General features: G+C 52.4%; 3 protein-coding genes across 5 annotated transcripts in view; 1 reads left to right on the forward strand and 2 right to left on the reverse strand.

Moving 5' to 3' along the window:
- Positions 1–1,686: 1,686 nt before the first annotated feature.
- HECTD3 (HECT domain E3 ubiquitin protein ligase 3) lies at positions 1,687–10,315 on the reverse strand. The gene is made up of 21 exons (XM_021684259.2): positions 9,874–10,315; positions 9,531–9,691; positions 9,185–9,277; positions 8,970–9,105; positions 8,616–8,731; positions 8,416–8,529; positions 8,187–8,269; positions 7,583–7,748; positions 7,275–7,356; positions 6,432–6,614; positions 6,228–6,280; positions 5,985–6,049; positions 5,722–5,825; positions 5,348–5,467; positions 5,147–5,236; positions 3,965–4,171; positions 3,558–3,687; positions 3,397–3,471; positions 3,180–3,261; positions 2,966–3,037; positions 1,687–2,776 (listed from the first exon to the last, which is right to left on the reverse strand). Exons 1-21 carry the CDS (start codon positions 10,240–10,242, stop codon positions 2,692–2,694), a joined length of 2,586 nt encoding a protein of 861 aa, XP_021539934.1. The 5' UTR covers positions 10,243–10,315; the 3' UTR covers positions 1,687–2,691.
- Positions 10,316–10,351: 36 nt separating this feature from the next.
- Positions 10,352–16,262, forward strand: UROD (uroporphyrinogen decarboxylase). Of its 3 annotated transcripts, XM_044914495.1 has the most exons (11): positions 10,352–10,370; positions 12,240–12,326; positions 13,451–13,563; positions 13,894–13,973; positions 14,050–14,112; positions 14,327–14,524; positions 14,644–14,805; positions 15,161–15,298; positions 15,461–15,561; positions 15,643–15,709; positions 16,022–16,262. In XM_044914495.1, the coding sequence occupies exons 2-11, from the start codon at positions 12,244–12,246 to the stop codon at positions 16,181–16,183; spliced, it is 1,167 nt and encodes a 388-aa protein (XP_044770430.1). In that variant the 5' UTR covers positions 10,352–10,370; positions 12,240–12,243; the 3' UTR covers positions 16,184–16,262. The 3 variants fall into 3 exon arrangements, with proteins under 3 accessions (XP_044770430.1, XP_021539935.1, XP_021539936.1); XM_021684260.2 differs by lacking the exon at positions 10,352–10,370 and having other exon boundaries at positions 12,145–12,326; XM_021684261.1 differs by lacking the exons at positions 10,352–10,370; positions 12,240–12,326 and adding an exon at positions 12,523–12,621.
- A 2,840-nt stretch (positions 16,263–19,102) lies between these two features.
- Positions 19,103–21,861, reverse strand: part of ZSWIM5 (zinc finger SWIM-type containing 5) — a 199,663-nt gene continuing 196,904 nt past the window's right edge. Inside the window, exons 12-14 of the mRNA XM_021683842.1 lie at positions 21,264–21,427; positions 20,682–20,763; positions 19,103–19,965 (exon numbers count right to left, since the gene is read on the reverse strand). Of these exons, the coding sequence (XP_021539517.1) occupies positions 19,103–19,965; positions 20,682–20,763; positions 21,264–21,427 (1,109 nt within the window). The remainder of the gene's footprint in view (positions 19,966–20,681; positions 20,764–21,263; positions 21,428–21,861) is intronic.

Here is a 21,861-nt window from a genome sequence, read left to right on the forward strand (position 1 = left end):
CTGAGATCAAGAGCTGCATTCTCTACAGACTGAGCCAGCCAGGCACCCCAGCAGAGGGTTTTAAATGAGTAGAAGTTATGAAAACTTCTTAAAATGTAATAAAATGCAGCCAGTATAAATAATAGTTATAGTGAGTATCCCCCTTGTCCCAGTGACCATCGTTTCCTGGATTACTCCCTGCTTCCAGGCTCCACTTCTCAACTCATTCTCTACACAGATGCCAAAGGCAAATCTAATCATGTCACTCCCTTGCTTGACACCCTCATGGCTGGTCAATGTATAATCCTAAAACAAGCCTTTGAAGCTGGAGTCTCTTCTCTCTCTTCCCTTTACAGTCTGGTAGGACTCAACGTGCTTCTTGGCTGGACTTTGTGCCCAGTTTTTCTCCCTGATTCAGCATTCCACTGAGCCCCACTGGTTAGTATCACCCTGCTCTGTCTTCTAACAATAACTTTTGCTACTTCTTTGGAGCTCTTACATAAAGGCTATTAAATGTTGTTTATGCAATTATTTGTTTAATATACTGTTTCCTCTCCCATTAGAGTTTAAATTCCAAGAGAGCACAAATTATGTTTGGCCAATATTTTCCCCACTGTACCTAGTATAGTGCCTGACATAGATAGGTGTTTGATGCATTTACTGAATGAATGGATGAAAAGCAAGCTACAAAATATGCAGTGTGAACCCAATTTGGTAAAAGGGGGACCAAAGACTTAAGTGGCCAGTACCAAAGACACAGAAACAGACTACCTCCAGCAGGTGTATGCTGGCCATGCTCTTCCCTGAGCACAGAAGGGGAATGATATCTCTGAGGGGGCAGGATGCACAAGAGCGGAGAGAGCTTGCTGGGAAGAACAGAGCTGATGGGAGCGTGGCTTCTGGGGCTCCTACCCTTCCAGCTCCCTGGGCAAGAAGAGGCTGCTGGAAAAGGAAGGTATGTCTCCCGTGGACCACCCAAGGCACAGGAATTGGGGAGCCACAAGATGAGGGCTGCCTGGGAGGCTCAGCTGGGGTGTCAGACTCAAGAGTTATGGGGAGATAGGCCTTGGATTACACGCAGCCCCAGGGGGCAGGGCTCAAGGCCAAGGCCTGGCGTTTCCCAGCCAGGGTAGCGTCAGGACTCGCCCTAGAGGGCAGCGTGGAGAAGCGTTGGGAGAATGCCACTTCCCTTGAGACTGCATTTGACATTGACTCCTTCCGCTGGGGGAGGGGGGCTGGTCTCTATGTGCCGGAGATCTCTCACCTGGTACTTGTTCTTAAAGACAGCTTCTTAGCTGTGTGGTAACTAGAGGCAGTGTCGGGTGTGGATGGGTAGCTATGCTGCTGCGTCTTTTGTCAAAAGTTTGACCTGGCTGGTTTATCAGCCATCTCAAGGCTTTGTCTTTTACGATGTCAAGTTTTTCTGCCCACCTGGTTCCTGAAGGTGGGCTCCCACCCTCCCAATCACCACACCCATCCCAGAAGATGCCAGGCGAGGCTCCGTGAACCACTCCTCCCCATAGTAGCACCCTTATTTCCCTGCTCAGCTTCAGATTTAATGTTTGTCACTGTGAAGACCCACCACTCCCACTTGACACACAATCTCCCTGACTTCCAGCCCAGGTCCCTGAAGTCCTAGAAGAACCTTCCCTGCCATTCCCCAGTAGCCCAATAAACACATTCTGAAGGAATGAATACATCCATTTATTAAACTTTCCCATGTGTAAGACCTTCTTTGATGGAGTGTCATGGAGGCCCTTAAGGAAGGGAGGACTGGGGCAGGGACCTGCATTAAGACTTAGGAGTAGGTTTAAAGTCTAGGCTTTGAGTTGGGTGAAAGGGAGCTACTGAAGATTTCAGAGAGGACATAACTGGCCTTAACCTTGCACCATGCTGGGGATGACACAGCAGATGGGGAATCAGCCTGGAGGTGATGCGTAAGGGTTGAATATGGTGTGATGGTGGTGGTAGTAAAGATTGAATGTTGAGTAGATGTAGGTTCTGAGCCAGGGAAGGTGGTGGCACTTTGTCAGTTAAGACTGGGTTGGAGGAAGGGCAGAGCTCACACTTTGGGTATGGAGGGAGAGGAGGAAAAGATAAGTATGTGAGGGAGAAGGTGCTCAGCTGCTGCTTCATTCCTGGGGCAGGTGACCAAAGAGGATGGCCATTACTCTCTATCTATCCCTGATGCCTTGTCCGGGGAGGAGCCTCCACTACCCTCCAGAGGTTTTAGCTTTGAATCCAGGCTGAAGCCAGAGAAAAACAAGGAGAAAAAAGGAGGAGCAAAAAAACAAAACAAAAAAAACCCCCCAAAACAAAAAGCCCCCTAAACACCCAAAAAAACAAAAAACAACCAAACCCTGAAGTAAAGTCCATGGGGTGGGGAGCTAGAAGGCCCCCTTCAAGTAGCTCAGGCCTGGCAGCTTGTGCTGGGCTTGTGGGAAGATTCCCTCACACAGAGGCTAAATAACTCGGGAAGCAAGCCCGAGCACGCATACGGCTTGTGGGTCGCGGGGCTGGGCCACCAGGGTCAGTCAACCGCCCCCACTCCAACTAGACACACGGGTGTACTGTCTTTCAGAGCGTGTCAGCTCAGGTCAGGAGCGCGCAGACCCCAACCGGTCCAGGGACTGTGTCTTCACCCTGTGCGCCGCCTAGTGGGACCTGTGCAGGCACAGTCCCGCTGGCCCGAGGCTGCCCCCTGGCGCCCCCTCACTCTTCCCAAGGGCTCATGTCGGTGTCAATGGCCACGCAGTTGTACGCTGCATAGCGGAGCTTCTCCTCGCACACCTTGGCACTGAGGGAGACGGGGACGTGGTCAGCGCCAGGTGCAGAGGTCCTTCCATCGCCACCAGGGCCAGTGCACACGGGCTAGGGGCAACGGGACTCCAGTTCGTGCACTTCAGTACTCGAAGTCCTCCTCCACCCTAGGATGCCGCTCCTTCCCCCACTCCCCACTCTCTAGGCTCCAGCCTAGGAGACCCACCTGGCGTAGTGCGGTAGGAAGAGTGTGCTGGAACAAGTGGAAGACTCCGGCAGTGCGTCTGTGGTTTCGTAGCTGGGGGCATGGACAGGCCACAGGTTAGGAAGAGTTGTAGGGACACAGGGTAGGGGTCTGATGTGTGAGTGTGCGGGGAGAAGGCAGAGCCAGCCACAGCCCCTCTGGCAAGCAAGCCTCGCCCGGCTCTGGCCCCACTCACCCCAGTTTGTCTGGGTAGATGTAGATCCGTGCTGGCAGCCGGCTGCGGCCAGTGACAAAGCGCAGGAAGCGGCTCCGATCCTCTGGACAGAGAACGAAATCAGGGTCCGCAATGACGGGGGCGGGGTGCGTGTGTGTGTGTCCACAACTTCTGCCCTGCCTCGGTATCCCACAAGTGGAATCCGAGCCCAGGCATCACTCTCTCCTCTTCCACTCACCATTGGTGAAGTTGTTCAGTGCTTCCCAGAAGTACTGCACCCGAGTGTCTGATGGCTCGAAGTCCTCAAACCGGGCTGGGGACGAGGTCAGATTCGTTCTTAGGTCCCAACCTACCTAGTACTTAAGCCCCCAGCCCTGCACTGCCCTGCCCCACACTCACTGAGCTTGCGCAGAGCGTCCACGGTGACCTCCGGGTCCCCGCACACCTTCTTTTCCAGTTCCTGCCAGGTCAGCAAGTCCAGCACAGCCTGCGGCACCACCTTCAGCAGACCTGCCTGCATGGCTGCCAGCTGGGGAGGGAGGGAAAGGCCTGGCTAGGGAAGGGGGTACAGCTTCCGAGTCAGTGTGTGGTGGGATACTTGGCCTCCACTCACAGAGATAATGGGGGACATGATCTTTGTTCAGCACTGCGGGCCATCTCTGAACCCCCCTGAAAAGCAGGAATGTGGAGCAGAGGAACGGTGGGGGCCAGAGTTCTTGTGATCGGGTACTGGTGGCCTATCAGGCTGGGCTCTGCCTATTAGGAGCTGTGCAAAGCCCTCTGTTCTGCCGGCCTCTGGGTGATACCTGCTCCTTGCTCTCTTCGAGCCGGGTCTTCTGCACCAGTTGGATGAAACGGGAACGGTCCTCGTATCCCACCACGATGCCTGCACCCCCAGGGATCAACTCTACTACTTGCTGATCACTCAGTACAGTGGTGAATGTTAGCTCCTTCCCAAATTTGAACTCAAATGTCTCCTTGTCCATGCCTTCCATCACTTCCAAGAGCTTCACCTGGGGGTTGGAGAGAGGCAAGGAGGTTGGCCTTTCATTGTGGAGACAGTCCTTGTTTTCTCTCAAGATGCTGACAGGGAAGCAGGAGAGACAGCTAGACCAGGCAGTCCCCATGCGCGCGGATGAGGGCAGTGAGGGGGTCTGAACAAGGACTGTGAAAGCATCAAGACAACACCTCGCCAGCCTTGGCTGCCAGGGAAGGTGTCCTGGAAGAAATGGCATCTAAGCTGAGACCCAAATGATGCCTGCGAGTTTGCTGGGCCACAAGGAAGTCAGGACAGAGCACACCTTGAAAAAAAGTAGAAAGAGCAAAAGGTCTGTGGAATCTCTTTGGCTGGAGCCAAGTGGCCAGGGATATAGAGATCATATAAGGCTTTGTCGGGTTCTGCATTTTACCCTAAACCCAGGGCAGAGCCACCGAAGGGTTTAAACAAGGGGAAGAAAATGAATTACTCTGGCTGCCGGAGATCACATGGGTAAGAACGGAGTTAGGATCCCCAGCTTTGTAGTCAGTGGTAGTGTCAGAAAGAAAGGTGGCCTGAACCAGGAAGATCAAAGAAGTGGACAGATTCCAGAGGGAGATGTGACAGAAGGTAGGAGGTGAGGGAGAAGGAGGAGTGGAGGATGGCACTGAGGGCCTTGGCATAGGGGAGGGGTGGACAGTGGTGCCATTCTGAGACAGCCCTAGAGGGCAGTAGAATGGGGAGGTGATGAAGACTGTGCTGAGCCTGAGGTGCCATCCTGGGGCAGACGTCCAGCAGGCAGATGCATATATGGGTCCAGGCTTAGGAAAGAGGCTGGAGTTAGAGGTAAGGATTTGGGGATCACCAGAATAAAGACAGTAGTTGAAACCATGGGAATAGAAGGAATTGGCAAAGGAGCATGTGTGAGGTTAGAGAAGGTTCAGGACACTCTTGAGGAACAGTGACTTTCAGGGGCTGTGCAGAGGAAACACCGGGTCCAGGCCCTACTTACCAGTACGGAGTCCACAGCTGGGAAGTCCTTGCTCCAGCTCACCTCCTCACCAGAGAGCTGCTTCCACACAAAACCAGGCAGAGCCAGGACCTATGGGACAAATACTACTGTATTCTCATCTTGGGCTGCCCAGGTTTAGCTGGCCCTTCTTCCTTCCAGGGGCCGGGCTGATCTGATGGAGGTGGAGATTAGGCTACTCACCAGGAATTCCTTACCCCGAAGGGCAGCCCCCATCAGCTGTCCGATCCACTCGTATTTGGCAAAGTCTCGGCAGGAGGGGTTGGGCACATACATGTCCCGGGCCTCACCAGTGCCATTGCCCTGCTCCCAAGACAGAGCTGTTAGCATGGCGTGGAATGGACCCTACTTTGTTGCCCCAGACTCTCCAAAGACTTGCCTGCACACCTTCCACCGGAGGCCCTGAATGATCCCTCTGACTGCTCCTCCTTCCCTGTCTGCCCAGAGGCTGCCCCAGGCAACTTGGTCCCTCCTCTGCCCCCTCTCTAGGTCAGCACCTGGGAGGTTTGCAGAGATGAGCAGCAGAAACAACTTGAGAAGTAGGGATAGGAGATTACCTGGTTGGCTGTGCGCACGAAGAAGGGCAGAGGCACAGGGGTGTCTGCTGAGCTAGGGCACAACTCTTCTGACATGTCTGCCAGGCTATCCCGAAAACCACCCCCTGAAATGACAGACAGATGCTCTCAGCTGGGGCATTCAAGAGCCCCAGCCCCCATAAAGAGGTAATAAATAGGTCCTCTATCTTGGTTAGCTGTGATCCCAGAAGCCTCTACCACTCTAAATAGGGCAGGACCCTCATTATCCTTCCTCAGGCACTCACCTTGGTCAATGATGCCTTCTGCAATGAATTTACACTCCCACCACTGGTCATAGCGCATGGGCCACCTGTAAGAAGGGGTGGATCTTTGTTACCATGCTGGGTCAGGGTTCAGGACATTTCACCAGCCCAGACCCCAGCCAGGAGTAGGGGCCACAGGGGTAATGGTGAGGGGTTCCAGAGGCAGTGTGAGGGGATGTATAGTTTATGTGGGCCCAGCACAAGTCCCTCACCCTCATGCCATACCTGTAGTCCAAAGGCTTTTCATACTTGTCAGAGGGCTTGAGGCCTTCATAAACCTGGGGGCAGGGGAAAGGGAAGGGAGTTGTAGGGAAGTCTGTGTCAAGATCTTGCCCCACTCTGGCCCAAAGACCTTACTTAGGTCCCTCATGGCCCAGCTCCCAGACCCTTTATTGACCCTCCCTTCAATCGACCCCAGGTGGTCCAGACCTGGGTGAAGACTGCATTCTTGCAGGCAGGGTCCCTTAAGGGGCAGGCACGATGCTCCATGGCAAGGCGCCGGTTGATGTACAGGCGTGGCATGAAGCTGGGCTTGCTGCTCTCGGAGTCACGCAGGCACTGGGCCACCAGGCCTGGCCTCTGGCGTGACAGCAGCAGGAACTGCTTCACTTGCTGGTGAAGAGAGGCGGCCAGAGCAAGACTGGCAGGCAGTCAGTGTCTGTCCAGGCTCTGGGACCTTCCTCTACGCCTGGACCCAATTCCATAATTCCAGCCCATGCCTAGTCCATCCCCCCCGACCACGCTCCTCTTCCTTGTTTCCAGTTCCTCCCTTAGTCCAACCACCAGGGGGAGCTTTCTAAAACAAAAAAATCAAACTTTGTCATTACCTACTCAAAACCTTTCTGATGGCTCCACTGACCTAGGACATAGTCCCTTCTTCACAGCCTGGCCCATGGTGCCCTCTGCTATCAGGGCCCGCTGTTTGCCTACCTAGCCTCATCCCCAAGTCATACTCACATCTACCTGCGCGCTTCTCTCCGGTCATCCTCGCAGCTAACAACTCCCAGCATGTACCTTTTCCGCAGCTTCCCCTGTCTATGCTGATACTTCTCCTCCCTCAGCTCTTATATATTTCACATACTATCTGGGAGAACAGCAACCCGAACACTACATTTTAACTATTTGTGTCTGGCTTTCTTCCTACATTCCTAGAGCCCAGCAAAGGTCCAGGCCTAGAGCAGGTTTTAGGAAGTCTGTAGAAGAGAGAACACTTGCATGAGCAGAAGGAGGAGCCCATTGCTGACAGCAATACTGGGGGGGGGCCAGGCTCACCTTAATCTCACTGAAGGTGCCCAGTGTGTGGTCCCAGGCAGGTACCAGGTGGTGCAGGACACTGTCTAGGATCTTTATGAATCTGGGGTGAGTGGGTAAAGATAATGCAACTAAAGAGGGTGGCACAGATTTAAGACCCCCTCACCCCCCAACACATGAGGATGGGAGAAGGCGGGACCCAGGATCTGCTCTGACACTCTTGAAGTGGAACAGCTTACACTATAGGGCCTGGGGAACCTCCTTTATACGGACAAAGATGGTTCAGGGTTGGGGGAAGGAAGGCCGGGCAGGCACAGGACCACAGCCACCTCTGCAGGAGAACAGCTCTGCGGTACAGGACTTCAGGGTCAGTGCCTTCCAGACGTGGATATCGCACCAGACTGGTCGGCTGGAACAGGTCTGCATTCAACCCTAGTTCCCGCTGTCTAGATGACTTGATCTTGATCCCTCGAAGACGCACATCAATCCCATCATCTGGGGGAAGAAGTCAGAGTGAGGTTACTTAGGGCACTAGCTGCCTCCTCGGCCCTCAGACCTGAGAATGGCTCCTGAATGCTCAGGCTTTTGTTACCTTTAGCCCCTAGAAACCTGGGACCTTTGAGATCCCCTTCTGCTCATCTGACTCTGATTATCATATTCTTTGCCGGTCCCTCCATCCATCCCTATAATATTGGAATGCCTGAGGATCCCAACTCAGTTCCTCTTCAGATGAGCCCAACCACTTCTACGGCTTTAAGGCAGGCCTATACCTGGTGTCTCCCATCTGGCTCAGGCCCAAAGCTTCACATCTTGGAGTTAGTTCAGCTATCACCCTCATCCCAACTCCAAGCCCATTTCTTCTCCTTACTCACTAGCAGCTAGCCACTATCTATACACTGGGATTCCCTTCCCCCTTATTGCCTGAAGCCCTACCTCGGCACTCGACGATGCGGATCTCGATGACTGGAAGGTGAACGGTCATGTCCTCCAGGACACATACATCCCCGATCAGGGTCCTGCGGAGATGGATGTGAGGCACTTTGAATACCCCTTGCCTTCAGGGATTGCTGGGCTCTCACCTGACCTTATACTTCCAAGTGGGGCCAGGCCCCATTGCTAGAATCATGCCTCATTTCCCCTCCAGACCAGCTTGTTCACTCACTCATCAATGCTCACGTCACTCAGCTTCTTCAGGTTGTCTCCTTCGCCCCCATAGATCACTACTCGCTTTGGCATAAAGTTGTCATCTGTGGTATCCACTGTGAGTAGCAGCTTCCTGGGTGGTCAGAGTATGCACACGGATCTCTGTACACTTACAGGCATGGGGCCCACCCACTCTGTCCTACCTCAGAGCCCACTCACTTGACAATGGTGCCCTTTTTCATGGTAAGCCGTACCCAGTGCTGGCACTGGGACCCATCACTCTCCCAGTAGGTGTCTGCATTGCTGTCCGTCAGGCAGGACACATTGAACTCCTCCTGGGGAGGGGCAGAGACGTGGAGACAGTGTTTACCCCACTCCCTGCACATGGAGCTGGGTTAAAAGCACAGCTGGTATGGGGGAAGTGTCTAGGGATTCCTACAGGACTTCCAAAATGGGGTGCTGGACTGAGTCTGGCCTGTGGGGATTTAGGTTTGGCCCTGGCCTAAAGGTGAGGGTTCTGGATCTAGCAAGAAGTGACACCTTGCTTGGGGTGGGAGGAGTCCCAGAACCCACCGTGTAGGAGGAAACGTCTATGCTCTCCACATACTGCTTCACGCTACCCAGGTTCTCATCCTCCTTGCCCAGGTGGTCGTACAAGAAGTGGATCAGGTCCTCGTCGCACTCGTAGGTCCACGTCGGGGGCACATAGCTACGCAACCCCAAGTCCCTAATTAGGTCAGGCCCAGTCCTGGAAATTCTTCCTCCCTAGCCCACCCCAGCTCACTCACAGTAATCTTTGTACAGCTTCCGTGTATGCCTCGGCTGGCTGGGGCCTTGATCCAAGGCGATGAGAGTATGTCAGGTCCACCACCTGTTCCCATCTGTGGGCACAGAGTAGGGGATGGGGAGACATCAGTGGGCAGCGGGACACCCCCAGAGAGCTTTCTCCAGAGCTCAATCTCCACCAGACTGTGCCTCCAGAAGCTCCACCCCAGCCCCATTCAGGTCCCGCCCCTTCCTGCCTTTAACCCTGCCTTCACTCCATATCCCACCTCCCGGCCTGTGCCCGCCTAGTTTCCAACCCTTCCGGGCCAAGCCGTCCAGCAGCAAGCCTCGCCCCTTCAATTGCAGGACCTAAGCACCGGTCGGTAGTCCACGCCGAAGAGCTGCTGCTGCCGTTGGAGGTGGTCTGGAGTGTCGATGGGTACGAGGCGGGCCCCGCCCTCCGCCGGTCGGCACACCAGCAGCCAGCCTTCGTTGAGCCCGCAGTCGCCCAGGTGTTCTGCCAGCTGCTCCTGCCGAGACGCGCAAGGCAGGCACCGCCGTCAGGGAACTGCCCAGCTGCCCGCCCTGCCCGGCCCAAGGCAAAGGACACTGAACGCAATGCTAGCTCAAGATGGGGGATGGGAAGAGAACAGCCTGGGGCTTCCCTGGCGCCGGGGGTCTTCTGCGGGGCCCAGGGCAGGCCAGGGGGTACCTTGGTCAGCTTCACCCAGAGCCCGTGGCCGTTGCACAGTTCCTCGCCCGTAGTACGCACGCAGGCGCCGCGCCGAAGCTCAATGCTGTCACGGGCAGCGCGGAGGGGCCCGGAGCCGGTACCAGGGGCGGAGCCCGCGGCTCCCACACGCAGCCCCAGGCCTTCCGCCTCCCACACCGGCAGCAACACGCGCGACGGACCCGCCGGGTCCTTGTAAAGCTTGTAGAGCACCTCGCGTGGCACGAAGGCCAGCGCCGCCGGCAGCGGCCGTCCGGCGCGGAGACTCTGCGCTGCCTCTGCCAGGAAGCGCACGCGGCCCAGCAACTGCCGCGGGGACTCCAGAGCCGCGCCCGGCCCTGGGCCTGCCATGGTGAAGTGTTAAAGGAAAGCCCAGGGGCGGCGGTTCGGCTCGGGGAGCCGCCGCCGCCGCCGCCGCCGCCGCGAAGGCTGACCAAGCTTCCCACCACGCTCCGCCCCGCCTTCGGCCAGCCTTCGCCGTAAGTTCTGGACTAAGGGCACCCCGCGCGCCCGCCGTATTACCCTGTGTACTCGGATACTTAAACTTACTACAAACCAATGTGCCTCGCACTGAGCCAACCAGACCCAAGTTCAGTTGTCTTTACCTGATCCATTTCTTCCTGTCCATCCTCATTGCTGCCACCATTTTATACCCTCATTGAACCACCATTCTATCTAGCCTGGATCATTGCAACAGACATTTTTATGGTTCTCTGGCCTGTTTTTGCCTTCCCACCCCCACGAGTCATACTCCAACCAGAAGAATCTTTAAAAATCTAATAGACATCCTCTCAGGCTCCTCATCCTAGGGGCAGTGTTGCTAAAATGTTTGGGGGGAGAATAATCCCCTCCTCAGCCCTACCACTGACAGGAGTCTTGAGTCATTCGGGGTTAATCCTGGTGGTTACTCCTAATTCTAGGACACTGGTGGTCATTATGCAGTTTCTCCCAGTAATTCTGAACCAGATGAGAGGAAAGGTGCAATGTGGGAAGATAGGTCCAAAGTGGCTAGATAGGATGGAGGCAAAAAAAAAGGACCGGAGCTGTTGGTGAAGTATAATCATGGAGGAAAAGGAAATTGTCTCCCTCCCCTGCAAACAGCTTTAAAAAAGTTTTATTGATATATAATTCAGGTTCCATATAAGTCACCCATTTAAAGTGTACAATGGTTTTTGATATATTTTTAAAAATTGTGGTAAAATAAGTGTAAATTTGTTGTTAGCCATTTTAAGAGTACAATTACCTATTCCCAAAACTTTTCATCATTCTAAGCAGAAAGGCCTTCTCTTTAAGCAATAACTTCTCATGGCCTGCTCTGTAAACTCTAATCTACTTTCTGCCTCTATGAATTAGCCTATTCTAGATATTTCATAAATGGAACCATATAATATTTGTCCTTTTGGGTCTGTCTTATTTAACTTAGCATAATATTACAACAATATTATAGCATGAATAGAACTTAATTTTTTTTTACAGGTCGACTAATATTCCGTTTTATGTACATACTACATGTTGTTTATCCATTCATCTGTTGATGGACACTTGGATGGAAACTTTGTTTTGGGATATAGTTTTCAAATAATCAAAATTTTCAAGAAAGAAAGAATATATGATCCCATGTAATTGTGACAGTTTTCCTTTTTTTTTTTTCCTCCCTAGGAAGTTGGGAACATAGTGCCCCTCTTCCCTTCTCTCCAAGCTATCTGTATGCTACCATGCTACTACAGAATACAATGGACAAATGAATCTCACAAGAGCCCGCATGACCTGGACCCTGAAGACATCTCTAGCCTCTTTAATTCCACCAGATTGGTCTTCTGGTTCCCATAATAGCCATTTGTTCTTTTGCATCTTCTCTTTGCACATGCTGTTCCCTCTGCTTGGAACACCCCCACAGCTTTGCCCAGTTAAGGAAGGAGGCTTGCTAGCTGCTTCTAGCCTTTTCCTCTTAAAACATTTTGATTGCTGATCCACCAGTCTGTAGCTCCTTAAAGGAAAGGGCTGTCTTGGTGACCACTGTAACTTCTGCACCTACTATAGGGCCCGCCTCTTAATAGATAATACATATTTTTTAAAGACTGAGAAAGAGGTGCCTGCACACACATGAGTGGGGGTACCGGCAGAGGGAGAGAATCCCAAGCGGACTCCCAGAGGAGTGTGGAGTCCCACTGGAGACTCAATCTCAGGACCCAGGAGATCATGACCTGAGCCGAAATCACAAGTCCCACACTTAACCGACTGAGCCACCCAGGTGCCCCAGTAATATACATATTAAATTATTTCATTTCCCTGTACAGCTTGGTTCTTTAATCCACTGTGTGTCTGGTCGCTAGGCATAAGATTTTTAGAATCATGGAGCAGGGGAGTAAAATGAGCCTCGGCCGAAACTTCCGGATTTCCAGGCCATCAGAGGAGAGGAAATTCCTGATGCCACGGTAAGGTGTAGTTATTTGCGGAGTTCTTGGCGGGCGGGGCGTTCGTTGCTGCGACGCTACAGCTGACTTTACGGTGGAGAGAGGTTTTTTGGGGGGGGGAGGGGGGCCTCCAGGCAGCAGCCGGGGCAGCCCCGGAGCTAAAGGCCCGTGTCTGATCATGTGACTTTCAACATGGCGGCGGCCTTGGCTCATTCCAGGAAAGGGTGGAGCCTGATCTCACAGGCTCCGGTTGAGGTTAAAGTGGGGACTGTGCTCGCAGTTACCGAAGGCTTATCATGGAGGCAAACGGGTTGGGGTGAGTTCTCTGCACCACGCGGTATGGCCCGCGTGGCTTCTGACCTGAGTCTTCCATCTCAGGAATCTGTCCCTATACCTCTCTTTCCCCACTTTGGAGAGCTTCCGACCCGACTCCTCTCGCTGGAATCCCTAATCCTCCACCCATGGATTCCAGAGACTTTCATTTAGGGGATGCCTCCAGGATTTTCTAGTCCTCAGTTAGGATCCGTATTTTGGGACCGTCTTCTGTTTTCTCATTCACTGTCCCCTAGCCTGGGGATCTACCAGCTTCCGATTGGTTGCCCTGTTCCTGAGATTTTCTGGTCCAAAGACCTCGATCAATTCTAACTGGGCTATCATTCCGCCCTTCCCCCAGTTTCTCCAGTGGCTTTGAGCTGGGGGAAGTTGGGGCTGTGTTGAAGATACAGGCCCCAGCGCGGGCCCTTCTAGTCTTGTGTACCATCTGATAGGCAAAGACGAGGTGGTATGGGCGGGGAGCCAAAGTTTAGGAACTAGCTGGAGAAGGCCGATAGTGGTGTTGGAATGAATCCGCCTTAAGAACCCAGGCCATGGGGCGCCTGGGTGGCTCAGTTTCGTTAAGCGTCTGCCTTCGGCTCAGGTCATGATCCCAGCCTCCTGGGATCAAGCCCCGCTTTGGGCTCCCTGCTAGGGCGGGAAGCCTGCTTCTCCCTCTCCCAACTCCCTCTGCTTGTGTTCCCTCTCTCGCTGTCTCTTTCTGTCAAATAAATAAATAAAATCTTAGAAAAACAAAAAACAAAAAACCCAGGCCTTCCCCAACCCCTGGCCTAGCTTACTGACACCTACCCCCGCCCTCTCCTGATCTCCAGATCCCAGGGTTTTCCAGAGCTGAAGAATGACACGTTCCTGCGAGCAGCCTGGGGAGAAGACACAGACTACACTCCCGTTTGGTGCATGCGGCAGGCAGGCCGCTACTTACCAGGTCAGGGCCCGGGAATCTAAGTGAAACTCTGGAGGGTGAAAAGATTTTGAGGGGGAAGGGAGGGATCCAGAGGTTCCCTGAGGTTGAGAGCCCTGGGGCGCCTGGGTGGCTCAGTTTTTAAGCATCTGCCTTCCGCTCAGGTCATGGTCCCAGGGTCCTGGGATCAAGCCCCGCATTGGGCTCCCTGCTCAGTGGGGAGCCTGCTTCTCCCTCTCCCACTCCCCCTGCTTGTGTTCCCTCTCTTGCTGTCTCTCTCTCTGTCAAATAAATAAAATCTTAAAAAAAAAAAAAAAAAAAGGTTGAGCCCTGCTTTTCTTCTTTTGTCTGCAGAGTTTAGGGAAACTCGGGCTGCTCAGGACTTTTTCAGCACCTGTCGCTCCCCAGAGGCCTGCTGTGAATTGACTTTGCAGGTGAGGCCTTCACAAAAAAGGGAGGGACTTATGCCCTCAGCTTGCCTCCTAGTAACCTGTCTTCTATTCCCTACAGCCACTGCGTCGCTTCCCTCTGGATGCTGCCATCATCTTCTCTGATATCCTTGTTGTACCCCAGGTACCCGCTCAAACCTGATGGGTAAGAAAGGGTAAAGATAATCAAGGCTCAAGATAAGCCCTTATCCTCACTGGACAGAGGAAAAAACTTGTGCTGAAAGAGATGGAGTTGGGCCAAGTTTCATTCTCCTTTTCTTCCTTCTTGGTGTGGGCTGAACAGAGCCTTTCCTCCTAGAGTTACAGGTTGGGAATCCAGATATTTTCTTCCCCTCCAGGCACTGGGCATGGAGGTGACTATGGTGCCTGGCAAAGGGCCTAGCTTCCCAGAGCCATTAAGAGAAGAGCGGGACTTAGAACGTCTCCGGGATCCAGCATCAGTGGCCTCCGAGCTGGGCTATGTATTCCAGGCCATCACCCTCACCCGACAACGGCTGGCTGGGCGTGTGCCGCTGATTGGCTTTGCTGGTGCCCCGGTAATGTGGAACAGGGCAGGGACTTGGGCATGGGGAAATCACTCTGGCGGGTCTGGTGTAGACAAGGGAAGTATCAGTCTGGTTTCTACACCTGTGACATTCTCTGTATCCTTTTGCAGTGGACTCTGATGACATACATGATTGAGGGTGGCAGCTCAAGCACCATGGCTCAGGCCAAGCGTTGGCTTTACCAGAAACCACAGGCTAGTCACCAGCTGCTTCACATCCTCACTGATGCTCTGGTCCCATATCTGGTGGGACAAGTGGCTGCTGGTGCCCAGGTGGGTCCTGAAAGAGAGAGAAAGGCTGGGGTCTAGAAGAATGAGAAGCAGTAGAGTTCCTTACACCTGAGAGGATAGGTGTCTTAATGCCAGGCAGGAAGGAAGCTTGGCCTACAGTGATCTGACTGGAGCACCTAGGTCCACCTTGTCATTGACATTGGCAATGCTATGTGTTCAAAGACCAAAGCTAGCACTGGGATGTGGAGAAGGCAAAACTGGATTTACAAGCTTAGGCAGTATGAGGGTCTGAAGTCACTAGGGAAAAATTTGAGATACGTTGTGTGTGGGTCCTGAGATACTTTGTGTGTTATGTATTTCTCTTCACCAATCCCCCCCACCCCGCCGCCAACTGTAGGCATTGCAGCTCTTTGAGTCCCATGCAGGGCATCTTGGCCCACAGCTCTTCAGTCAGTTTGCGCTGCCCTACATCCGTGATGTGTCCAAGCGGGTGAAGGCCAGGCTGCAGGAGGCAGGCCTGGCACCAGTGCCCATGGTAAGGATGGGGCTGGAGTAAGTGAAGGTGGGCCTGTGGCACTTTCGGGTATGTCCTGTATGGACTGAAGTGACCACTGGAGGGCAGCAGAGGTGCAGCCAAGATAAGTTATTGGGCATAGGAAGGCCCTTTGTAGCCTCAGAGATCCATCCTTTCCCTCAGATCATCTTTGCTAAAGATGGACATTTTGCCCTGGAAGAGCTGGCCCAAGCTGGCTACGAGGTGGTTGGGCTCGACTGGACAGTGGCCCCAGAGAAAGCCCGGTGAGTGATAAAGGGTGAGGTGGAGAGGGTGCAGCTGCCATATGTGCAGTCACCAGAACATGGCGCTGACTTTGCTTTCAGGGAACGTGTGGGAAAGACGGTGACCTTACAGGGCAACCTGGACCCCTGTGCTCTGTATGCATCTGAGGTAATCAGGGTCCCTATGTGTGTGTGAGTCCGTATACTCCCATGGTTGTGGATATGGTTGTATTAATGTGTGTGTGTCTTTATTGTATGTTTGTCCCTCTATACATATCATGTGAACCCTAGGAAAGCAGGAATTTCTTTTTATAGTTGTCTGGCTCATACTAAGCATCCAGTAAATTTTTTGAGTTAATGACTGAATGACTCAATAACACTGAGTAGAAGCATGCCTACATGTTGTATGTGTCACAGTTATGTGTAGGGAGTACAGGGGCTTGCTGGCCCCCTTGTAGCCAGTGCCCTGTTGGTCCTCCAGGAGGAGATCGGACGGCTGGTGCAGCAGATGCTGGATGACTTTGGGCCACAGCGCTACATTGCCAACCTGGGCCATGGACTTTACCCTGACATGGACCCAGAACACGTCGGGGCCTTTGTGGATGCTGTGCATAGACACTCACGTCTGCTTCGACAGAACTGAGCATACACCTTTTCCCTCAACTACCACTAACAAAGATGATTGTTTCCAGGAGAATAAAAGTTGTAGAGTTGGAATCTAACATATGGTTTCATTTGTGGAAGATCTTTGCACTTATCCTCAGTTCCTTCTTAGCCTCTGCTTCTTCTCCGGGGCCCCTTTTTTGTATCTTCTCCTCCAAGTCATAGGAGCTCAAATATCAGTGAATATGTACTATAGGACTCAATGTCAGGGCCCTCACTACCATGTTGCTCTCGGCTCTCCGAGCCTGAGGGCTACATGGGGTTGGGTAAAGCTTCCTGGCGCTGAAGCTGTGACATTTGCAGAGAAATGGGGTCCCCACAGCATAGAAGGCCAAATTGACAGAGCTTTGTGTCTGGGGATGGAGGGGAGTATAGATCAGAGAGGGGCACAGAAATTTCTAGAATATTCTAGAGAGGCTTGTTGGGGAAGATGGAATCTAGGTGAGCAGGGAGAAGCTGAGAGGACTTCAGCTTTGACACCAAAAGATGGGGGAGGGCTAGGATTCTTAGGAGTAGAGACTTAGACTTGCATCTTTGAGGCCAGAAGCCCTCTGAAGCCAAAAGGTGCTACGGTACTCAGGGTTGCTCTGCATTCTTTTCTGAGCATACCCTCTAATTTTCTCAGGACTTTGGTGTTTCTGCCCATCATGGTGGTACCTACTTCCTGGGACAAGGTCTGAGGTGCCTGTGAGCTCTGGAGAGGGGTGTGGTGTGGCAGGAAATTCTTCATTTGTCATTCTACATCTCCTTAGACCACTAGGGACCCACTGCACTAGAGGCCCAACCAATTCCCTGTCCCAGTCTGGGGCAATGTAGAAGAGAAGGGCCCCATTTATTGAGAGAACACAATTCTGATTTTAGAAATGCTATTTTCTGTGATCCATGATTTATTCATAGAAAAGCACTGTGAGTTCACACACTTGCTAAAAAACGGCAATCGTGATACAGAAATGGGAGTGGCTGCTGCTTTTTTTTTTTAAACCAACCTATTGGGCTGAGAAATTGTTAGGGGCCCATGGCTGGATGGTAAGACTTAAGTAGCCACAAACAGCAAAAACGACTTACTGGTTAGTGTGGAGGGAAAAAAAAATTGACAGTTTGTCAAAGAAAGGAACATAAAGCAGACAGAGAGGTCCTTAGTTCACACTCTAGCTATACCACCCCTTCCCTATCACACCCCCACCCCCTACTTCAGAACTAAAACATGAAACAGTAAACACCAAGACACTGGCATCCAGATGACTCTTCTGAAAGCCCATGCTACCTCCTATAACAATTCCAGGCTGAGCACAGGGGTTAGGAAGGTAGCAGGAACATGATACACTGCGGAGGTCAGCTAGGGCTAAGACAGGCATTGCCTACTAGGGGTAGAAACTACTCAGAAAGGGAAAGGCCAAATGCATTCCAGCCCCAGCCTCCAAAACAGTGACCAGTGGGCAGACAGAGGAAGCTTGAGGTAGAAAGGCAAGGGAAGAAAGCAAGTACAGGGCAAGAAGAGAAGTGGAGCTGAAGGAATCACTCTTAGGGTAGAGGGAGACTAGTGCTTAGGAGCTTGCTGAGAAAATGGTGAATAAGGGAGGCAAAGAGATGAGGAACGTGTTTAGCTGGTGAGAGAGATGAAGAGGAATGGGGAAGAGAGATCTGGCAAAAAGAAGGGACACATTCGTGCAGATTCTCAAACATAAATTCACAGACATAATGTCAAAATACACACAGTTATACATATAAAGACAGACCAGAGGAGAGCAAGCATACAAACACACAAACATGTTTATACACATGCATCTGTGTGCCCCCCCCCCAACTAAACATGCATTGACAGACAGGAACACACACACAGGTACGTATTCTTACATGTTCACAAATGTGTATACCCTCACATACAGTCCAGCACATAGACATGTACTCACAGAGACCCAGACCTGACACAGACACACATAAATATATGTGCAAGACAGGTATGCACAGATATATCTATGCACACAGACACATGTACTTAGCCATACAGCTACACACACATGTACATAATTAGAGATAAAACCAGACACTCTCTAACACAAAGGTGACCAGAGGAGATGAATATTATGAGCTCAGTGGCCTCCCAGACCTTTACCCTCCCCCTTGCACTTATTTCTCAGGAGCTCAACGGGCTCCTAGAGAGGCTATGTGTGGCAAGAGCAAGAGCTTTACTGTCCTTGTGGCTTTATGAGGCAAGAGTCTAAGTCCAGTCCTGGCCCTGCCCCTCTCCCACCACTGGGCTATATAGATGCCCTGTGTCTGCAGGCTGGGGTTTCTGCATAGACTAGACCTGGGATTTATTCTAACTGGCCATTGTACTCCCCACCACCCCCACTCTTCCACTGCAATCTGTATAATTCTGCAAGGGAAACCTGAGAAATGGTTGTGTCTCCTCAGAAAACAAGCCTATCTTCCCACCCATAGCTACTTCAAGTACCCATCAAATTAGAACCAGAATTATAAATAGTTACAACTTTACAATGTAATTGGCAACACATATAATATAGTATTTACAGTACCATAAATGCTTCTGTTTCTCTGGTTAAGCAATCCCTGAGACGGAACAGTGTTCTGTGTTTGCCAAGGGAGAGTGGGCCAATGCCCAGGACACGCAGGATATAGGGGCGTGAGGTGGCATGTTGTGGGGTTTCTGATCATCTGCAGGGCCCAGCTCCTTCAGGAACAGTGGGCTGTAGTGAGAACTTTGCCAAGGAAGGCATATTGGCTAGAGTTGGACTCTCCCATGCTTAGCCCTGTGCTGCTTTGGCTTCAGCCACAGGTGCCCAGAGTCCTCTCAGGGTGGACAAATGTTTCAGTGTCCTTGGCCTGACCTGTGGTACCTGGGAGCCCAGGCTGCCCCGGCAGTGAGCTGTTTGCTTTCTCAGCCAAAGCGCTCTCGCACCAGCAGCATCAGCTTCTTCTTGCCTTTGTAGATTTGTTTGAGGTTGTCGATGAATTGGGCAAACTGCAGGTGGCCATCCTGGGGCAGCAGGAAGGTCTCCCGAGCCTTGCTCAGAAACTCAATGAACTCTCCGTAGTGGCGAGGGCTGATGTGTGTCAGGCGTGAGTGTGTAGTGTTTATATAGGCATTGATGGTGGCATCCAGCAACTGGCGCAGTGGGGCTTTGTCGGTGGACATGAGCTTCCCAGAGCTGCGGCGGCCTGGGATGCCGGCCAGGCCCGGCGCGGTCACCGTACAGCGCCGCAGGATGTCTGAGAGCACTGTGGCACAGTGCACGCTCTTCACCACCAGGGGGATGAGGGCTGCCAGCTCATTCTTGCCCAGAGAGTGGCTGAGGGCGCACGCCCAGAGCACATCATTGATGGCTGGATGGGTATCCTGGTTGTAGGCCAGGTTGAGATGGCTCATGGCCAGTGAGGCCAACTTGAAGGCACGTAGCGGGTAGCCACGGAGCTCCATGTAGCGGGCAATGGTGAACAGCTGCGCATGCGTCATGCCACCAGTGGCGGCGTCAATGGCGATCTGGTAGGCTGCCTCGAAGGCGATGTGGTCTTTCTCACAGAGTGTAAGGGCTGACAGGGCACAGCTCTGCGGATCCTTCATAGCACACTGTAGGGCCAGCGTGCGAGCACAGCTAGCCAGCTCCTCTCGCTGTGGATAGTCAAGACTGAGGCGCAGAATAGTGGTGTGGGATACAGCGGTGGCAGCCACAATGCTAGTAGCCTCAGTGGGGGTGAAGAGTGTGTACCAGCTCTGCAAAATGCTCACCAGGGCCCGCACACCTGTCAGGGAGAGCCTGAGCTCAGCCGTGGCCATCCGGGTCCCGATCCAGGTCTGCCCAGATTACCCCTTGGGGTCAGAACTTGGCCTGCAGAGATGAGTTCTCCCTCCTCCTCAGCAGCCTTGAGATGATCTGAGGCAAACCAGGGAGCAGCCCGGACGGCCAGACCCTGTTTGGGGTCTCTTCCCATCCCTTCCTTCCCCAAGTCAGAGGGTTGAAGATTACTGCAGGTGCTCTTAGCCCCTCACAAGGATGGAGAAGCAGAGCCTGTGGTTTACCTGCCCCAAGGCAGGGGTCGCAGATCTGCCTGGGGGTTCTAGCTGAAGTGGGGCCTCTCAGGGGACTTTGGGTTCTAGATGGGGTCCCAAGACTCCAAGTTGTCTGGGGTTTTTCAGAAGCATAGGCAGGGACTGGGACCAAACCACTGGGCCAACTACCTCCCAAGGGTGCACTTGTATACTGGTAGCTGAAAATTCACTCTCTCAAACATGTCTCTGGTCAGAGGGTCAAAGTGCTGCTGACATCAGGGTATGGTCCAAGCAGTAAGGGCAGAGCTTGGGCTAGCTAAATAAAGGCCATCTTTCCTACCAGCAGCCCCATCCTTCCCCAGGCCATCAGTAGTAGGAATATGAGAGCTTTAAGGATTCGCTGCCTTGTTCCAAGAGTAGGGCCTAGGAACTCCTTTCCCTGGGGACTGGAGGGAAGTGGGAGACTCACCCACTTCTGTAGCACATGTCACCAACCACCGCACCATCTCCCGGCGCCTCCAGTTAAGAGTTGATAAGGTCATCCTCATCACCTGGGCAAAAAAGAGGCTTTTCCACTTGGCTAAGCATAACTGTTAGGACTTCTACATCCCCACATCCCCTTGCCATCCATTTATGCAATAAGTATTTATTGGTGCTTTAAACAGACATCTCTCTCCTGATAAGAACAGACAGGTTTAATTTCTGCCCACCCCTCCCACCAATCAGGTAGAAGGCTTCTCTGATGACCTGTAACAAATAAAGTCCTTACTATCACACCTTACTATTGATTTGACTTGGAGAGATGGGGAGGGGGTGGGGAGAAATGGGAACCCTATGGAGTCTAAAGCTACATTGCTTCTGGCCTTACATTCAAAATGGAGCTCAATTTAGAGATTCCTTACCTAGAGGCCTAGCTTAGAAGTTGTGTTCTGGGGACACAGAAAGACCCGGGCTTGGCTGGTTCATGCCCAGTGCTTCTGGGATTTTATCTTCTACCAATGATCACTAGGCCAGAAGCCTAAAGCAGGAATGACCCACTCCTCCTCCATACCTGTAACCCCAGCTCCAGGGCCACGTTGAGCAGGGTGCTGTCAGTACTACTGTCTGTGGGAGTGGCAATCTTGAATGCATCCTGGGCCAGTTTGAAGATGAGGGAGGAAGAATGGATGTGTTTCTGTATTGCTTCCAGAATTGTTCGGAGCCTCAGAGTGTCCCCTGTGGGTGCAGAGAGAAGTGGCAGTGACAAGTTTTCTTTAAAGCCTCCCTGAACAGTCCACTGATCACATAGATACTGGCTGAACTGTCTGCTATCAAGTCACTGAATACTTCTGAATGCTACCATCCCTTTTGGGTAGACAAGCTCTGTCTCCTCTAAACCCACTAGAGACTGCTTCCTTCACTAGGCATCCACATGAATCACTTCTCTCCACCTGTTCATCTGCCTCTACCCTTCACCTTCTTCCCCTGGATGCCTTAAGTCCCAGAAATAATTTTCACCTGGCTTTTGAGAGCTACTTCTACAGGACATAGGAAGCCACATTATTATCAAAAAAGTATGCAAATCCCATTGTTAGCCTCTCACTGCAGCTCCCTGAAGCAAAAAGGAGCTGGGCCACCACTTCCTATTCAGCAGGCAAGGATTCTATACA

Source organism: Neomonachus schauinslandi, chromosome 4 (assembly GCF_002201575.2).
Source record: "Neomonachus schauinslandi chromosome 4, ASM220157v2, whole genome shotgun sequence".
Lineage (NCBI taxonomy): Eukaryota > Metazoa > Chordata > Mammalia > Carnivora > Phocidae > Neomonachus > Neomonachus schauinslandi.